Below are 18,787 nucleotides of genomic sequence, written 5' to 3'. Positions count from 1 at the left end.
AAGCCTTTCTCAGTCGCTTTCCTATGTTTGGAAATGCCTCTTCCTAACCGTACTGTCTCATGGTGTCTGTGCCCTCCATCCATGGCTACCAAGCATCACGGGGTGTTCGGTGACCTCGCAGGGTCACGTGGTACGTACGGGTCAAGCTTTGGTGCTTACTGTTGAGTTTGGACCTTCCTTCCTAACTATGGGTTTGGGTTGGCTGGTAAAACTGTTATTCTGGATCAGTGGTCTGTTGTCCTTTCTTACACTTTACCCAACTTAAAGCGTACAGGTTGTATTGATTTTTGTCTTTAAAATACTTCCAAACTAATTTATGAGAAATCTTCTCATAAAAAGTAGCTTTGTCAGCTTTTCCATTAAACTTATTCTTCGTTGATCAAGTAGCGTGCAGTATGACTTTGTTTACAAGCACTGGATGTCAGGTAAAGCTCTCAAGATTTTTTTCTTTATGATTGACTGGTGGAGCAATATGATGCTTTTGAAAAAAAAAAAGTGCAGTCTGTATGTGTACAGTAGATAGCAAAGGAAAAAAAATATTAGGTGTGAGTGTGGAACTGGACACAAAACAGTGGGGTTTATAACAGTGTAATCATTGTTTGCTTCTATGTACTCCAGACGCTCAGGAGCTGCACTTCCAGATATACTGGACATGTTTTAAAGGCTGGTTAATTTTTCAAAACTCTTGAAAAGGCTTTGCTACTAAATAAAGAGGCTGCCAGGTGAAAGACTCAAGTGCTAGCAGGAACAGTCGTAGTACAAAAGCTGATCCATACTGCATGTTCCACATGTGCTCCTATTTATCATAATGCATATTCTTCTCGAGAAATTAATCCTTTGGAAGTAAATGAGAAACTGTAAACTCTATGTGTCATCCTGTGGCAGGTACCAAATAACAAGTAATGGTAAATGTGCTGAAGTACAACACTGAGACGGAGTGTAAGTATTGTAATGAGTTAACTTCCACTGATCTTGCAAAGCACTTGTGTTGGATTTTTTTAGATATGATCCTTTAATTCTTCAACCACATATAGCAATGATTTATAAAATACTTTCAAATATTGCTAGTAAACAATTTTCTTTATCAAATTAATTTATAGAGGGCATGAAGGAAGAACCTGAAGTGCTCTTTGAGGAACTGCTTGAGAGGGCCAAAGCTGGAGAACCAAAAGCACAAACAGAGGTAATTTTATATGCTCTTTGTCTAGTCTTATTTACTTTTAATTCCAAAAATAGCACTGCCTGCTGTAGAACTATTACCTCTCCTTTAGTTGAACTATGTCAGTTTTGATCTTAAACTGATCAAAGAAAGGTGATGCCAGATGGTTTCTCCGCCTCGAGAAATGCTACTTGCTTGGGAACGTTACCAGTTTCAGGTCCAACTCTTGAGTAAGCCTTTAGGACGCATACGAAAATGGGGAGGATAGGCTGAGAGCATGGAGAAGGTACAGAACTGCTTTTGGGTTTTTTTTAAAAAGCATGTGCCAAGGAGTTACTTGTGGAGGTGTACAGATAGGGACTGCTAAATGCTGTTGGTTCAGCACTGTGCTATATACAAAGATACTACAACTCTTAGGCTGGAATCTGTGGAAGAAACTGCCATTGAGGTGCTTTAGCAGGATCAGACGTTGGTTGATGTTTGCTCCTAAACCATTTCTCTGAATTAACACATCTTAGAAAAGAAGCCCCTCCTTGTTTATTGAAATTAGCTATGTTTAACTGTGTAATGGCAGATATAATTGAGTTAATAACGGCAGTTCTGTCCCTGTATGTGTTATAACTTTAGGTGTCCCTTAGGTTTTAGAAAAATTGTACCAGTTTTCTGCTGCATTCCATTGTCTGGTATACTGGTCTAGTATAAATAGCTTAAAGTTGTTTAGAAGGGTTTTAGTTCATGTTTAACTTGGTTAGTGTTTTACTTGAGCGTTCTTTTCCAGCTTCAGGGAGTGGTTGTTGTCTCCTACATGCTCGTTGGTGGTTTGGGTTTTTTCCCCAAGGATCTTTTTACAAATAAAAATAAAAGGTGGGGATGGGAAAGAAATCTTTTTAATGCTGCTAAAAAAAAACACAGCAATGCCAGGCTTGCTCCCCACTGCATCTCAGCTTGTTTGAGGGGCAAGATGTCCTTGGAGTTGTAACCCGAGACAGTAACAAATTCCTCACCTTTGAAACAGCCGGTGCCTTTGAGGAGGATGAAGCTTTAGCCTTGAGGGGATCTCTGCTGTAAAATCCACATTTTGGCTCTATTCCTCCACACAAAAGAAAGCAAAGCCCATAAATATTCTTCCAGGATATAACTTCCAGTTGAATAAGAAATACCTTATGTAATCTGAGCCTATGATGTGTGCATGTGTATGTATAGAAATAATTTTTTACCCATCTCAATTCATTCCACTTTCAGTCCCTTCTTTTAGCTCTTTAACTGTGTACACTTTCTATTCCCACACAATAATAGGATTCTTCTTGTAAAGAGATCCAGCATACAATTGTGCTTCAGCGTGCTCTCAGGATGAACTGACTGCCTGAAAAGGAACCCCAAATACAGTTGTTTCTTTTCTATGCAATCAAATTTCTTGTGACTTGTAGAGAAGGAATTAACTTTTAATTTAAAACCCTAAAAAAATGTATTTCTTCTCTATTGTCGAATACATTCCTTTAGAATCAGTTGGAAATATGTATTTTTATTTCTTACCTTTATAGGAGTACAAACGAGACGCTGAGATGGCACTGTTATGCTGTATGCTAATAATTATGAAGTCAAACACAAGAAATCACTCAGCTCGCTGGCTTGTAGTTACTACTATTAGTTTATTCAAAAATAACCCTGCAATGACTATGGAAATAAATGTGCTCTGAGTGGCTGTCAACCTGTATTACCATAGCTTTATGTGGTTTCTTTATTGAGAAATAACTGTACAGCAGTTATGTAAATGAGACACCCACATCTGGAGTTCAGTAATGGAGAAAGGCAGCTCTGTGTCTTTAACCGGAGGATCTCTGCAAGGGAACTGCTTGAGATAACTGCCTTGGTTAGCAAAGCCCACCAGTGAGAGCAACCTTTGGAGAAGTACAGTATGAAGACCTGTGTTAAGGCATTACCAACTATGACTTCATTCACAGTTTTAGCTCATGGGAAAGAGAGAATCCCTGATGCTTAAATGAGAAATCTGAGGTTAACACCTTTTCCATCAGTTCTTCCTCCTTTGATTGCTGCGGGCCAGAGCTTTGCAGCCATCTTCAGGTGGTTCTGTGTAGGAGCTTTGCTATGACAGTGAAAGGTGGCTGTTGCACAGGGCTTATTCGGAGGCAGTAGTATTTCATGGAAAGCCTTGATGTTTGTTATGGGACTTGGAGTGGGTTTCGTGGCTACCAAAACTTTTTAACATACACAAAAAAGCTTGTAATTTTATAATCAAAAATAAAGGGAAATATTTTCTGGTTGCTCGGACTTTGGGGGTGGGTTCTGTCGATTGTTTTAGGAGGGGGTAGATGATTAAATCTTAATGTCGAACTTAAAAAAAAAAAAAAACAAAAACAAAAAAAAAAACCAAAAAAAAACCAAAAAAAAAAAAAAAAAACACACTAACCCCCCTCCAAAAAAAAACAAACAAACAAACAAAAAACACAACAAACAAAACATCCCCCTCCCCCCCCAAAAAAAAGCAAATGACAAAACAAACAAACCACAAATGACACAAAAAACCCCACAGGCAAGCCAAAAAAACCACTTCTATCATAAAACAGGTGTTGCTGTCTTTTGCTTGTGCAGTAGCCCCGTGCAATACGACTAATTCCAAAATCTGCTAGTTTATGTTGCAATACAAATTTCTATGTCCAAGAGATCCTTATAAACTTAGAAGAGCTGCATCTGCTAGTCTTGAAGCTTTGATTAAAATCTCAATGGCTATAAATATAAACATGCTCAAGAAACAGCTGTTCTTGTCCGAGGGTGTTATTTACCATGTAACCTGTTCAAGGAATTCCTTTCTGAAATAAATAGCTGAAGGTACATCTGCATTTGGGTGATGAATTACCAGGCAATTGCTGAAACTTTACATTTTTTTTTCCTGTTTCATACACTCTTTTCTTGGTCTGCAACTATATCTATGCACTGCTTGTTGAACTCTGCCATGATGTTGTAATCATTGTTTAGTTCTGACTCTTGGATTACTTGGACCAATTTTGTTTTTTATTTCTGTATGTGTTTGGATAGCTTCACTGTGCATGTACTATGGCTGTAATCACCATGATGTCGACCCAATAACTATCTATGTAGAAGCTGTTGGAACACCCACGTAGGTGTATGAAACCAGTTGCAAGACTGGAGACCTAACCTTTACTGGAAGAAAAAGATCTTTTTGATGATATCAGTGTTTTTAATCTATATGGGAATAATGTGTCTTTCAAACGTATTTCTTTAGTCACCTTTAGTGGTAATACCAAAGGCAAAGTTTCAGAGAAATTGTCAAACAGGTTTTTTTTCAGCAGATAATACTGTGGGCTTATGGGCTATACTCTTAAGGTATTGCATTAATTACTCCTAGAATGTAACTAGGGAAGAGAGGGAGTGCAGTGAACCAAGCAAAAGCATTCCCAGCTTCAGGCATGTGGATAAAATGTCCAATAGTTTTGGCCACTTCCTACTGTTTAACATTTTTTTGCCTTCCGGTATGATAAGCAGAAGTGTTTCATCCTATTGCATAAATATATTTACTAGTATATTACCATATATTTCAATTTTATAGAAGGAAGAAAAACAGTGATTTTTTTGTTATCTGTAAAACAATAATACAGGCAACTGCTCCATAATTTCTGTAATCCTAAATAGGAGGATTTTTACAGGCTATATCGCTGAAATTGCTTGATGCTTAAGCAGTATTAGTTTTACTCCATTTGCAAATTAATCATCAGTTTGCTTTGACCTTCAGTGGCTAAACTGCTATGTGTCAGGGATTTCACTGCTGAAGCCTCCTTCCATGTCAAGGCCCTTTGTCAATAACTTAACTTCGTCTGAACTTCTGAATGTCACAGGTACCAGATTATTACACTTAATTTTTGTGTTTCTAAAATGAGGCTAGCAGTATTGTCTGACTATTGGTGTAGGAGGAAAAGAATTCAAGAGAACTTTTAACACCGGGAGCTTTACCTGATCCTGCAGATGCTTGAAGATGAACGGCGACGAATTCATTGACTTGGCCAAATGTGTTGCGATTCGTTTTTGTTTCCAGTTCTGGAAACCGATCTTTCTCTGAAGAAGACCGACTTACAGCTATGTTCTTTAGGAGCAAATGTTTTGACCTTTTGTCCAGAGAGAATTTATTCTAGCTGAGTTCCAGGGGGTGGGAGGGGAGAGACAGACAGAGAGAAAGTAAAGAGAGTATATTTCAGTGATTGAAAGAATTCTGTTCCCCGCTTATTCTAGGTGGGGAAACACTTCTTAAGATTAGCAGAAGAGGAGGATGAAGAACTTAACAATTGTAGTGCAGTTGACTGGTTCATCCTTGCTGCTAAGCAAGGCCGAAGAGAAGCTGTCAAACTGTTGCGTAGATGCCTGGCAGACAGAAGAGGTATGGGTTCTCTGAGACATTTTGCTTGCACTTCCTACTTTATCTGAAATAATACTATGTCCATTTTAACACTAAAAAGAGGGGTTAAAATACGGTGGGAATGTTCATGGCAGAATTACGTAAGTAGTTGCAGACAGCCTGTTCAAATAGGTAATTTTAAAAGCATTAATTACTGATACAGTTCATAAAAACATTTATATTAATTATTTGCTTGAATTCCTTCTTGGAATTCATGCTCGTTCTTCCCCTCCCTACCTTTCATTGAAGCTGCTTTGACCATGAAGGTCATATATAACCACGCACCACCTACACATCTGCTGTTGTTTCATTCTTTAGCCCCTCTACAACCTCTCTCCTAATTGGCCTTTTTTGCTGTCGTCTCCCACTCCAAGATTCAAGTCTTCCTTCATGCTACTTCCCATGCTTGGGATGGTCTCCTCTCGTCTGCTGACTATCTGAACTCTTATTTTAAAGAAGAAAAAAAAACCCCTTTCATTAAATTCTTGCTGCCTTTTACATGTCATATGCATATCCATATCACCTTTTGCCTGAACTGCTGTACCTCAAAAGTTGAAGCAAGACAAAAGGATCATGGTGTCTTGCGCAGTCTTTGAAGTACAGTTTAAACTTAACCAATGTGATTAGGTTTTGATAAGCAATGGGCACAGAAGGGCATTTGAGTAATTTGCTTAGGTGGTCAAGATGTGAATGAAACTTGACAAGTTTCAGACTAAACTGAGGGTCCGGGCAATCCCAAGCACAAATACAGGCTGGGTGGAGAATGGATCGAGAGCAGCCCTGAGGAGAAGGACTTGGGGGTGATGGTTGACAAGAAGCTCAACATGAGCCGGCAGTGCGTGCTTGCAGCCCAGAAGGCCAGCCGTATCCTGGGCTGCATCAAAAGCAGCATGGCCAGCAGGTCGAGGGAGGTGATTCTGCCCCTTTACTCTGCTCTCGTGAGACCCCACCTGGAGTACTGCATTCAGTTCTGGGGCCCCCAACATAGGAAGGACATGGAGCTGTTGGAGCGAGTCCAGAGGAGGGCCATGAAGATGATGAGAGGGCTGGAGCACCTCTCCTATGAAGACAGGCTGAGAGAGTTGGGGCTGTTCAGCCTGGAGAAGAGAAGGCTCTGGGGAGATCTCATAGCAGCCTTCTAGTATCTGAAGGGGCCCTACAGGAAAGCTGGAGAGGGGCTTTTTACAAGGGCAAGTAGTGACAGGACGAGGGGGAACTGTTTTAAACTGAAAGAGGGTGGATTTAGATTAGATCTTAGGAAGAAATTCTTGCCTGTGAGGGTGGTGAGACACTGGGACAGGTTGACCAGAGAAGTTGTGGCTGCCCCCTCCCTGGCAGTGTTCAAGGCCAGACTGGATGAGGCTTTGAGCAACGTGGTCTAGAGGAACGGTGTCCCTGCCCGTGGCAGGGGGTTTGGAACTAGATGATCTTGAAGGTCCCTTCCAACCCAAACCATTCTATGATTCTATGATTTATGAAAATAAATTGTGGGCAAATCTGTCATTTCTGGATGGGTGTGGGATAATAGTATCTAATGTATTTTTCTTTTCTTGAGGCATCACTTCTGAGAACGAGCAAGAAGTGAAAAAATTATCATCTGAGACTGATTTGGAGAGAGCTGTGAGGAAAGCTGCCTTAGTCATGTATTGGAAATTAAACCCCAAAAAGAAGAAGCAATTAGCAGTTTCTGAGCTACTGGAAAATGTTGGGCAAGTTGACAATGAAGGTTTGTTTATGAACTGATTTATGGTATTGATAGAATATATACTTACAGGCAGAATACAGCTGGAAACTTAAAGGGCTTTATAAACAATCAGGTATGAGATAAAAGTAAGTGTATGATCTACTTAAGAAAAAGTAAGTGTTAACAACTCTCTTAACTGTTCTCTGTACCAGTAAAGTTAGTTCATAAAAGCCCACTAACTCTTCCTGTAGGTTGTGGTTCAGTTAAGCACTCATACAAGTGACCAAATATAAAAAATATCTTCATTCGACACACTATGTCCTTGGAAAATAAACCTTTTATAGCTTTGCTGTGTTTGACTTTTTTCCTTAACAGTCATCCTGATGATATCTTACTAGATATTTCAATTTACAAACTCAGTCTTCAAGACACCTGACTCACTCTGCCGTTACAGCAGTATGTGTTAGCTATGTCAATGCTGTTCCCTTGTCTAATATAGGAATAGGAATATAGAAAGCTATGTAGCCACTTCTTACCTGTTTATATGTATATTTGTATTTTCCTGACTTTGAAGAAATACCATTCTCCAGATATTGCAGCTTAAAGAACATTCCAGTTATTGTTTGATTGCTTTAATTGACTGCTTTGACTTTCCGTGAATTCCTGTTGTTGAACCAGATGGTGAGAAGCAACCTGGCCCAGTCCCAAAGTCTGTGCAGAAGCAGAGAAGAATGCTGGAGCGATTAGTGAGCAGTGAATGTGAGTGCATGCTGCTGTTTTCAATCTTTGCCTGTGGTTTTGGTTTCCATTTTGTTTTGCTAAGCAATTTTGTGCTGCCCAAGTAAGAATGTATAGGAAGTTTGGATTGCTACAAATTGATAGTGTCAATTTATTATATGTGCAAGGTAAATAACTGATCTGCATGTGAACTCACAGAAGACATCACTATTGCAGTCAACGTGTCAGTCATTAGTATACTAAGAGGAATTTGCATGTCATTTGTTGTATTTTTATTTTTACCCTTTCAGCACTTACCAGTCTATTCAGTAAGAAAATTTTTGCACTTTCAATAATTTTTTTAAGTTCTAAACTGTAGTAAGCTTTCCGATTATAATAAGGGAAATAATTATGCAACCATTTAATGCAGACAGATCCCTCATTCTATTTGCCTTGCTTCTGTTTGCCATGCCCTTATAATTAATGTTTGTCTTTTCATATTTGTTCAACATTGATATAGGAAAGATGCACCAAGACACTCATGTCATAACTTAGGGGCTGCTTAGTTCATGTAGTGGGGACAGGTCAGACTTATAGACCCAAATCTGTGATTTTTTTGTAAGAGATGGTGGAGATGGGGATTTGGACTAGAAATAAAGTTCTCCCTAGCCCTGCATACCTAAGAAATGCTGATACGCTGCTGGGCCTTCAGGAGGAAAGTCAAATTGTTAAATTAAGAAAATGCATTATAAACAATGCAGCATGTGTAGTTTTTGAAGAACCTTATCTGACGTAAGGTTCAAATAATCATCATCAGGAAAATCTCATTTTCTTGAAATGCGGTAGGTCATATGAAATAGTTCGTGTGCAATCTAGATCAGTTCTTGAAAAGCACTTTTAAATGTTGCAAAGCTTATTACTTATTAATACATCTATAGCTGAGAATATGTGCAACTAAAGCATCATATGGGGTTTGGTGAGCCAAACCTGGGAGTTTGCAGGTTTAAACTCCTTGAAAGATTAGATACATTTCATTAGATCAGTTTGGCCTTTACCTTCAAGAATTGTATTCATTACACAGGCCACTTCTGAAAAAAACATTCCTAAGAAGAATGGAATGTTTCAGTTTTATGTTAACTTTCACAGGTATGTGTCCCTCCTCCTCTTTTACTTCTGTGCGTGTAAGTGAAGGAGTAGGTGAGAGGGAGAAATTGTATTTTGGAGACCAAGCTTGTGGTCCTATTAAAACTCTCGTGAGAGTAGGTCAGCTGTTCTTGTGACTCGCTTGCTACTTCTGGAAAGCCAGAAATAGTCCTTCAAGGATAAGATTGTTGTCTTTTGTGGTCCGGTCTTCGTATCATAACACAGATGTATCTGGGTTTGTTGGAGCTATGTTGCATTGGTGGTTAATGGATGACACTAGTGTTCTTTCCATCCCTTATCTGAACTGGTATGTGCTGATAGAGCGTGAGTACAAAGCCAGTCATTTTGTTCTGGATTCTTCAGTAATTCAGAGTGTCAGAAAAGGAACTAGCAATTTTTTTTTGAAGGCTTAAATGGCAGATAAAATAACAGGAGAGTAAATGAACCTACATGTAAGCGTAGGCAGAAATTGATGTGCATATTTTTCTTTTCCCAGAGTGGATGGGGGAGGCAGGGGAATTTGTCATAACCAAATTGAAGAAAAAAATCTATGAATAATAAAGTAGAATCTACAACATACGCTTTTCATATCAATTTAAGAGACGATTGGGTGACAAAAAATACTAATAACATTTAAAAACGAAAAGTTATCATCAAACACTTAAAATAGGATTTAAGCTGTTACCTCTTCTCTAGAGAGCTTTTATCTTTTCATGGATGAACAAGACAGCTCTTACTCCCCAGCATTTACTTCTCTGATCCCCTGAGTTTCTCCATTTATCTTGCCAGTAGGAGATTCTTCCTTCAGTTTTAATACATTGACAATACTTGGAAGGTAATTTTTAAGCCAGGTATGTGTTCGCAGATCTGTCATCTGGGGTATCCTTAATGGAGGTATAAACAGAAGATTAGAGCTGACATTGTCAATGGACAGTTGTTGCATGCATGAGAGTACACATGTCATTACATTTGATAGGCCATCTATACGTAGTAAGTTAATAACTCGTTCCCTCTCAGGATGTCCCATGGTCCTGTAAAAGTGCTATAATTTTTGTGAAGTTCTAACCATGTCAGCTTGCTGACTCCACACAAAAAAAAAAAATATCTTACCACTGTATATTTTTCCAAATAGGACAATAAATTTAGATGACACATTTGGTCTTAGGCTTGATCTCAACCCCACCAAAGACAGCTAAGGAGTCTCACTGATTTCTTTGTGCAAGCAATGACGCCTTACAGTCTGTGAATGATAGGGTTTATTTTTGCTAACTATTCTTCTCTTGCTTCTTGGGGGACATGCCAGATGGTATTTTGTGGGACATCCAGGTTCATACAGGAAAAAAAAATTTGAAATGTAGAAGTGCAGGCAAAAGGCAACATCCATGTGTTGTGAGATTAAAGCAAAAGATAGATTGTAAACTGCTGTTTTACTGTTGAGCTCTTTTAACACTCCTCTTCCTGTAGCAAGTATCTTGACAAAAATACTTTATTTTGTTCTGTATCGACAATGTTTTCAATATTAAATTCTGATATATTTATATATAACTTCTATGAATGTAGCATTTTTGGAAAATTAAAAAATTAATAGGCTCAAACCCACTAATCCTCTGATTTTAAATTTAATGAAGCAGTTCAGTTTTCTGTCTCTTTAAATCTTAAACTACTGTTAAGCAGGCCAGCTTTCATGTCTTTGTATCAGCTGACTAGCTGAACTTACTGTGTAGGAAGCGTGTTGCAGGTTTTTGTCATTCAAAAGTCTTTCATATCTGCAGCAATGTCGTTTGCTTTAGTGTATGGAAAAAAGTTGCTGTTAATTATCTTCCTTTACAAACGACATTGAGCTTGTCTAGCATAGAAACTAGCTAGTCCGTGCTAATGTAAGGAACTGGCTATGAAAAGAGCTTGAAATAGTGTACAAATCATCTTTTGTCTTGCAGCATCCCTAGAGTTTTCAGAAGTAAACTCTTGCCTCACTTCTACTCAAAGAAGTGGATAAGGATCTTCCACTTCTGCAGAACAGAGTGATAAATTTAATCTCTGTGTACAACCGAGCAAAGTATATTTTGGTGCTGGCTATCTGTTTTAGATCGTAGTTGATATAGTTGGGGAAGGCCCTTTGTATAGCCACATAGCATATTAAATTAATACACTATACACAATCTGTATTTAGTTTTGTAGATAGGAATAATTGAGCATTTCCCATAATTATATGTCTGTAAGTTCTGAACTCAGAAAAATGACTGTTAAATGCAAAATCAGAGGTCTCTGTTTCAGTTAATAATGTACAAATAATTCATTACTATCCCTGTACAATTCTTTCTTTTCACTGTGGCTGTTAGTTTAAGATTTCTCTCAAGAAGCTACCAAAGGTATAATAGTTTATGGTTTAAAACTGTGTGACCTAATCCAGGAATCTTTTTTTTCCTTGGAATACTTGCAGATAAGCTACATTCACTCACTCTCTGTTCTTCTGCTTACCAGCATAATAAACTTACCTGCTGGTCTAACAAGATTTAGAGTAGTCATATATTGCTGGCACAAGCAGCTTGTTGTTTTCAGGAGAGTTCTCAGAACAAGTTGCAAGGTAAGCCTGTGTTATCAGTAGTTCAGTTTTTGAAGCCCAGAGTGGATCTTCTTTAATAGCAGGAAAGAAAATATAATATTCCAGCTCATAATCAGGACAGTGTTGTAGTGATACTATTTACTCAAAGTCTTTGTTTTATCTTTTAGCTAAAAAATTTATTGCTTTGGATGACTTTGTTGAAATTACCAAGAAGTATGCAAAGGGAATCATCCCATCTAACCTGATTATGCAGGAAGAGGAAGATGATGAGTTGGCAGGGAAGACTCCTGAAGAGTTACCCCTGCGGCTGAAGGTAAAAAGGCAATACTGAACAGGTTATGTTGCAGGGCTCTGAACTTACACATTTCGAACAAGACAGAGATGACTTGTGCTTGACTCTCAAAGCTGATGGTTAGTCTATGTAGGTCGATACAAGAATTGTTGTTGTTATTTCTTTTTGGACTTTACTTCATATATATGTTTACAGTTTCATATATATGAGTCATATATTTAAGAGAAAGGGATAATGGTTTTCCCTGGAAGAGGAAAATCTCCCTTCGCTACATCTCAGTGAGGATTTAAATGTCCCTGTCATAACTGCTGTATTTTTATTATAGATGTTATTATATGCTTCATATCTTTCTTACTTAAGCAGGAGCAAGCAGGTGGGAAAAATTATCCATAGCCTTTGAGGTGTGAAAAGGTTCTGTTATGAAGGAATTCAAGAATGGTGGAACTTGCTGTCAGCCGTTTTCTATACAGATACTTCTCTAGGTAGTGAAAGGAAAAGGGAAAATTAAGATGCATGCACTCAATACTGGTATAAATTTCAAGCAAGGTAGGGGGTTTCTAGCTGCTGATGTCAGAGCTTTTGTTGTAATTGTTGTCATTTTGTTGTCCATTATCATATGGTAGGGGTGAAAAAAAAAAAAGGGGTGGTGAGGGGTATCTCTTTCCAATCTTTTGAATAACTAATATTCTGAAAGAGATGCATTTACAAAGAACATGGATACCTTTGTTAACAAATAAGCTTATGCCCAAGGCATTGTGTGTGTTGCCCCAGTTCATCACAATGCATAGATCTTTGCTGAAGCGTTCTTGGCCTTTGCCTTGAACTAATTAATGTAAAAGCATAAATTCTGGGAAAACATAAAAACTATCTTTTCATGGGGGAAGGAAGATTGTTTGCAGCCTCTAATGTGCAGACGCAATATTTGAATATGTTTGAAAAATCCTGTACCTTTTTATTGATCCTATGTAAAGTGTGTGGTTAGTCATAGGGAGAGGATTCGATCCAGCAGTTCCTCTGTTGTCTGGTGACTGTGTTGGAAAATGCCACGTAAGATAGGTAGAATTTTAAGATCCTGTACAGTTACTGTTGTGGAATTAAAAGAATCCCTAAACGTGTAGTAATTATAGTTAAAGATATTTCTGCTACTTTCAAACCACTTTGACAGCTGCATCCCTAGATGCTTGGAAAGAATTGTTTTAGAGATAAACCACATCTGTAAAGACTTTCTGTAAGTGCATATGAATCATGTGCACTGCTTCCTGTAGTGTATGTGCATATCAGAATGTGTAGCATAATCCTTGCAGAACAGTGGCAGAGTTAAGTGCTTTAAAGCTACAGTACTCACAGCTCAGGTAATGACTTAAGATAGTACAGGACTGCAGCCATGTAGTTTATCTTCAGTATGAAGTTAACAGAGCAGAATATTTGACTAGGAAGCCATTTAATTATATGTGTCAAAGGTAATGAAATACATCTTTCCTGGAATCAAAATCGCCTCTGAGCTTCATCTGACTGAATTAATCAAAATAGAGCTAATAATCTCAGACAGAGTAATCTCATTTTATTGGCAACATTCATCTGAAATATAAATCTTTTCATGTCAGCTGAGGTTAGACAACTGACTGCTACTGCTTCAGCTAAGAATATCTGTGCTGTAAAGATACGAAACTGCTCATAAATAAAATGCTTCTTTCTCTCTTTCCAGGTTGTAAAATATCCACTTCATGCCATTATGGAAATTAAAGAATACCTTATAGATATTGCATCAAAGGCAGGAATGCATTGGCTGTCTACCATTGTGCCAACACACCATATCAATGCTCTCATCTTTTTCTTCATAATCAGTAATCTGACAATTGATTTTTTTGCCTTCATTATTCCGTTAGTCATATTCTATTTGTCCTTCATTTCTATGGTGATTTGCACACTGAAAGTTTTTCAGGACAGTAAGGCTTGGGAAAACTTCCGCACTTTGACTGACTTATTGCTTCGTTTTGAACCAAATCTAGATGTTGAGCAAGCTGAGGTGAACTTTGGGTGGAATCACTTAGAGCCATATATCTATTTTTTACTCTCAGTATTCTTTGTCATTTTTTCCTTCCCTATAGCAAGCAAAGACTGTATACCATGCTCAGAGTTAGCTACCGTCTCAGTTTTCTTCACAGTGACAAGTTACATGAGTTTAAGTACGTGTGCAGAACCTTACACACGAAGAGCATTAATGACTGAGATAGCAGCAGGTTGCTTATCCCTCTTGCAGGTATTACCTGGGAATTTTGGCTACCTGAAATTCTTAGGTAAAACCTTCTTTACTGTTCCTGTAGGCCATTTCTTTGTGATAAATGTAAGCGTCCCATGCCTTCTGTTTTTGTACTTGTTCTATCTTTTCTTTAGAATGGCACAACTGCGGAATTTTAAAGGCACCGTCTGCTACCTGGTTCCATATCTGGTCTGCTTTATGTGGTGCGAACTCTCGGTGGTCATTCTGCAGGAGTCCTCTGGCATTGGGCTCGTTCGTGCATCAGTGGGTTATTTTCTGTTTCTCTTTGCGCTCCCCGTGCTAGGTGTAGGCATTGCACTGATGTGTCTGATCCATTTCATTAAGTGGTTTGTGTCTCTGGAGCTCATGAAAATTGTAGTGACTCTGGTCTTGTGTACTGTTCCTTTGCTCTTCCGATGGTGGACGAAAGTTAACTTCTCTGTAGTTGAAATGGTTAAATCCCTCACTCGAAGCTCTATTGTGAAACTCATTCTGGTGTGGATTACAGCTGTAGTGTTGTTCTGTTGGTTCTATGTGTATCGATCAGAGGGAATGAAAGTTTACAACTCTACCTTGACGTGGAATCAGTATGCTTTCCTCTGTGGACCCCGATCGTGGAAGGAGACCAACATGGCACGTACTCAGATTTTATGTAGTCACCTGGAAGGACACAGAGTGACATGGACTGGGCGGTTCAAATATGTGCGTGTTACGGAAATTGACAATAGTGCAGAATCTGCTATAAATATGCTTCCACTTTTTATTGGCGATTGGATGAGATGCTTGTATGGTGAAACTTACCCTCTTTGTGACCCCAAAAATGTTACGCTGGAGGAGGAAGAATTGTGTCGTCTCAAGTATTTGACAAAGCATAACTGCCACATGAAAATGTTTGATCGGTACAAATTTGAAATAACTGTGGGCATGCCTTTCAGTAGCAAAAATGGAACCAAGTCTATAGAGGAGGATGATATAACCAAAGATATTGTGCTGAAGGCAAGCAATGAGTTTAAAAAAGTGTTACTGAACTTGAGGCAAGGTAGTATAATTGAATTCAGCACAATTCTGGAGGGTCGTCTTGGCAGTAAATGGCCTGTCTTTGAACTGAAAGCAATCACTTGCTTGAATTGCATGTCTAAACTCTTACCTGCAGGGAGGCATGTGAAAATAGAGCATGACTGGAGGAGCACGGTGCATAAAGCCATTAAATTCGCTTTTGATTTTTTCTTCTTCCCATTCCTGTCAGCTGCATAATAAGCTCTCATATTGGTTCAGTGGTATCTTCTGTGTACTCTGCATTTACACCACCAAAGGTCTGGCTTCTTAAAAGGAAAAACAAAAACCAACTTGCTGTAGCAATGCTCAAAATGTATGCTAATGTAGAGCATTGGTTGAGTTTTGTAAGTGTACACACTGTATCCTGACTTTAAACCCTGTATGACTGAAGTAATATATGCTAGTTTAATATTGTTATAAATGAATGCAGGGGATTGCTGCTGACTTATTGCATGGAGACTATTTTGTCTGAAATGGATATATATTTCCCTGTGGTACAACACTAGATGCATTCACTTGCTCGATGTTGAAAGCACTTTACTCTTCAAATATTCACAACGTGCCCATTTGTATTTTCACAGGTATGATTTAGAACAGGTAGCTGACAACAGCTTATGTTGCATATATTGCTTGTATTTATTTGGTGTTTTCTAGAAAAAGGTGATCTTATAGTCAGTACCTGGTGATGATATCTGTGTACAGACCTCGCTTCACTGTTTGTCTGGAAGATAGTGACTTCAGTGTATTTTTGAAAGGGTACAGCATTTCACACCCCAGCAAGGTTGTAAAAAGTCCTCCAGCTTCCATTTTGCATTAAATATTCTGTACAAAATACGCTGTTTGTTCTGATTGGTTATGATGGCTACACATACGACACTAAGGTATAAGCCATGCTGGTGTGTGAAGGACAAACACCAGCAAGTAAGGCTGGTATTGAGATGGTACCAGTAACAGACAAGACAAAGCCACTGAAAATAGTACTTAAAAGTCTACAGTGGAAACTGAAATTGTTTGTTTAATAATTTGTATTGTGCAAATAAACATAAAATACAAACTTGAATTAAATGAGTACAACATTTGTTCATTATGCTTTGACATTGTGAGCAGTTGTTTGTTGCGCTGATAACAGCTTTCACTGAAAAATACATTTCAGAATGTTTAAAACTTCCTAGTGTGAGATACTTGCAGTTGTACTTCATGTTTATTTCAAGCTAGCAGTAACGCTGGAGTACACCAGGTGAAGCTTTCGTAGCTGTGAAATCTAGACATGCTTCTTACCCCTGCTTTCATTGTGACTTACTACCTTTTTTTACCATTGGATGACTATTTCACAGATACATCACGCTATTTCCCTGACTGCTCTTCCACTGATGGTGCATGAGGTCCTATTTGCCTTTCCACGTCAGTCATCACTGGGGAGTTGGGGTGGGCGGCGGGGTGTTACCAGTGAAAATTCTTGACAGAGAAGGGGAAACTTTTTGGGAAAATGAGGCATCTGGCTGCACTCCAACTACAAGCACCTTCTTGAACATCACCCTGGGCCGTAGTTGGGAAGAAGCCAAAGGCACCTATGGGCTTGCTGCCTGGTTCCCAGGCAGTGAGCCAAGCTCAACATTGCAGAGCAGAAGCTTCCACCATCCAAAGCCACGTAGTCATGTTTGAGCCCATCAGGAAATCTGTGAAGTAGAATTGTGTCTTCCAGGTGCTTCTAGTTTTGAAAATGGTTTGTCAACCATTTCTGTTTCCACCTTGGGAAAAGAAATGGTATAAGGTAGCAAGTGAATGCAGATTTTGACAGTTTTGCTTACCTGGTCCCATTTTGGCTGAAAATAAGCCAAACCTGGTCTTTTTCTCCTCTTTTTGCTAGAACATCCATAGGCTCTTTTTAAATATCTGAACATTCTTCCTGGCTCTGAAACTTAAGCACAGAAGATGTGGGCTTTTTTTACTTTTTCTTTATATACACATAATTGGGAAACTTCTATTCATGTGTTTGTCATGAGAAAAAAGGCAACAGTCTTGGTATTCAGAACTAATGTTAAAAATTCTTCTGTTGTTAGCGTTTACTCTTTGTAAGGATGTCAATTTACTGACTTACTGTGGTGCATTTTGAAGAAGTTATTACAGATCCTGAAAAGGAAAAATTGACTGAAGTGAGATGTGGGAAGTGTTACAAGAACAGGGCGAGTATTTTCTTGATTTCTTTGGAAGGAGTTGCTTTGTAAGATGAGACAAAACAGTTAATCCAGGTACCTCGGTTCCCATCTGTAACTTAATATCATTATGAGGCTTAACTCCAACAACTCTGAGACTTATAGTTTAGCTTTTTCTAAGGAAATTACATGTTGATAGTGGCATATAACTGTTAGTACGTTTGCAAAGTTAGAATTATTAGCTAAAACTCTAGTCCCTCGGAGGGCAGGGAGCTCCTTTGAGGATATTGGTACCGATACTGGTCAGATTCCAAGTTACACAATTCCTCTTTATGTGCTCATGTGAAAAACAACCCCTGAAATAGCTAGATCCTGGGAAAAATAATTCACGTGCTCCGTAGTGACAGGTTGATGGGAACAGTTGAATTTGTCAGATGTCAGACTTTCCAACAGAGGTGGAAAGCTTTGAACACTGGCACATAGGAAGTCATTTTCCATACGTTTCCGGCTCTTCTGTGTATCTGAAAAGGAAAGAGGAGGTAAATTTGACTTCAGGGCCTTTAAATACTGCCCTTTAGTGGCCAGTTCTCAAGTGTTACTTCTTGATGCTTTTATATTTTTATGGAAAAAGAGGGTACAGTCACATGTTGGATAGCTACTCCATTTTCTTGTTGGTCTAGTGTTCAGTGCTCTGAAACTTTTAGCAAATAAATCTTTTCTTTCTAAATCGTACCTTAGCTGACAAGCACAAGATCGCTAATACTGAATAAGCAATTGCAATTCCAGGCAAGGTGTTTTTGCAAAGGGTGTTTCTATCTACTTCACATCTTGCAGGCAAACAAAGTAACTTTATTCCACTCATGTGTGCTACAGCTCTATATTCCAAACCAGTCCACCTTCTAGACTGGCAAGGAGAGAAACAGAATGTGGCAGCTGCTGTTAATTATTCAATTAATCCTACCTTTATTATTTTCTTCCTCAGTTTTGAAGACATGATGAATTATACACAGTTCCAAAGATAGGTGCCCTTTCTCTAGGCTGATAATTCAGTCTTTCGAATTAGTATTAATTAACTGAAGAGGAGGAGGAGGATATTACATGGCTATTGACACATCTAAATTAGGTTCAGCTGTTCTTCTGTAAGCTCAGCTTTAGCATCTAGAATATACAGAATTTAGAGTAAATATTCATTATTTGAATTTCATCCTTAAAGTAACATGAAAAAGTACTGTTTGTCCAAACTGGTACATTCTTCTATAAGCATAGAAAAACAACAAAACACATATAGAAATTCTGAATGATTTAAGAGCCCACTGTGTAATGACTAACAGATT

The 18,787-nt window shown here is 38.5% G+C and overlaps 1 protein-coding gene across 2 annotated transcripts in view; it reads left to right on the top strand.

The window, feature by feature from the left end:
- Positions 1-16,365, top strand: part of WFS1 (wolframin ER transmembrane glycoprotein) — a 36,205-nt gene extending 19,840 nt beyond the window's left edge. For both annotated transcript variants that reach the window (XM_068403256.1, XM_068403257.1), the window contains exons 3-8: positions 1,101-1,183; positions 5,423-5,567; positions 7,141-7,311; positions 7,948-8,028; positions 11,860-12,005; positions 13,690-16,365. In XM_068403256.1, the coding sequence (XP_068259357.1) occupies positions 1,101-1,183; positions 5,423-5,567; positions 7,141-7,311; positions 7,948-8,028; positions 11,860-12,005; positions 13,690-15,498 (2,435 nt within the window). In that variant the 3' untranslated portion in view covers positions 15,499-16,365. The remainder of the gene's footprint in view (positions 1-1,100; positions 1,184-5,422; positions 5,568-7,140; positions 7,312-7,947; positions 8,029-11,859; positions 12,006-13,689) is intronic.
- Positions 16,366-18,787: the final 2,422 nt, after the last annotated feature.

This window comes from Nyctibius grandis, chromosome 6 (genome assembly GCF_013368605.1).
Source record: "Nyctibius grandis isolate bNycGra1 chromosome 6, bNycGra1.pri, whole genome shotgun sequence".
Taxonomy (NCBI): domain Eukaryota; kingdom Metazoa; phylum Chordata; class Aves; order Nyctibiiformes; family Nyctibiidae; genus Nyctibius; species Nyctibius grandis.
This window is presented reverse-complemented; position numbering and strand designations above follow the sequence as displayed.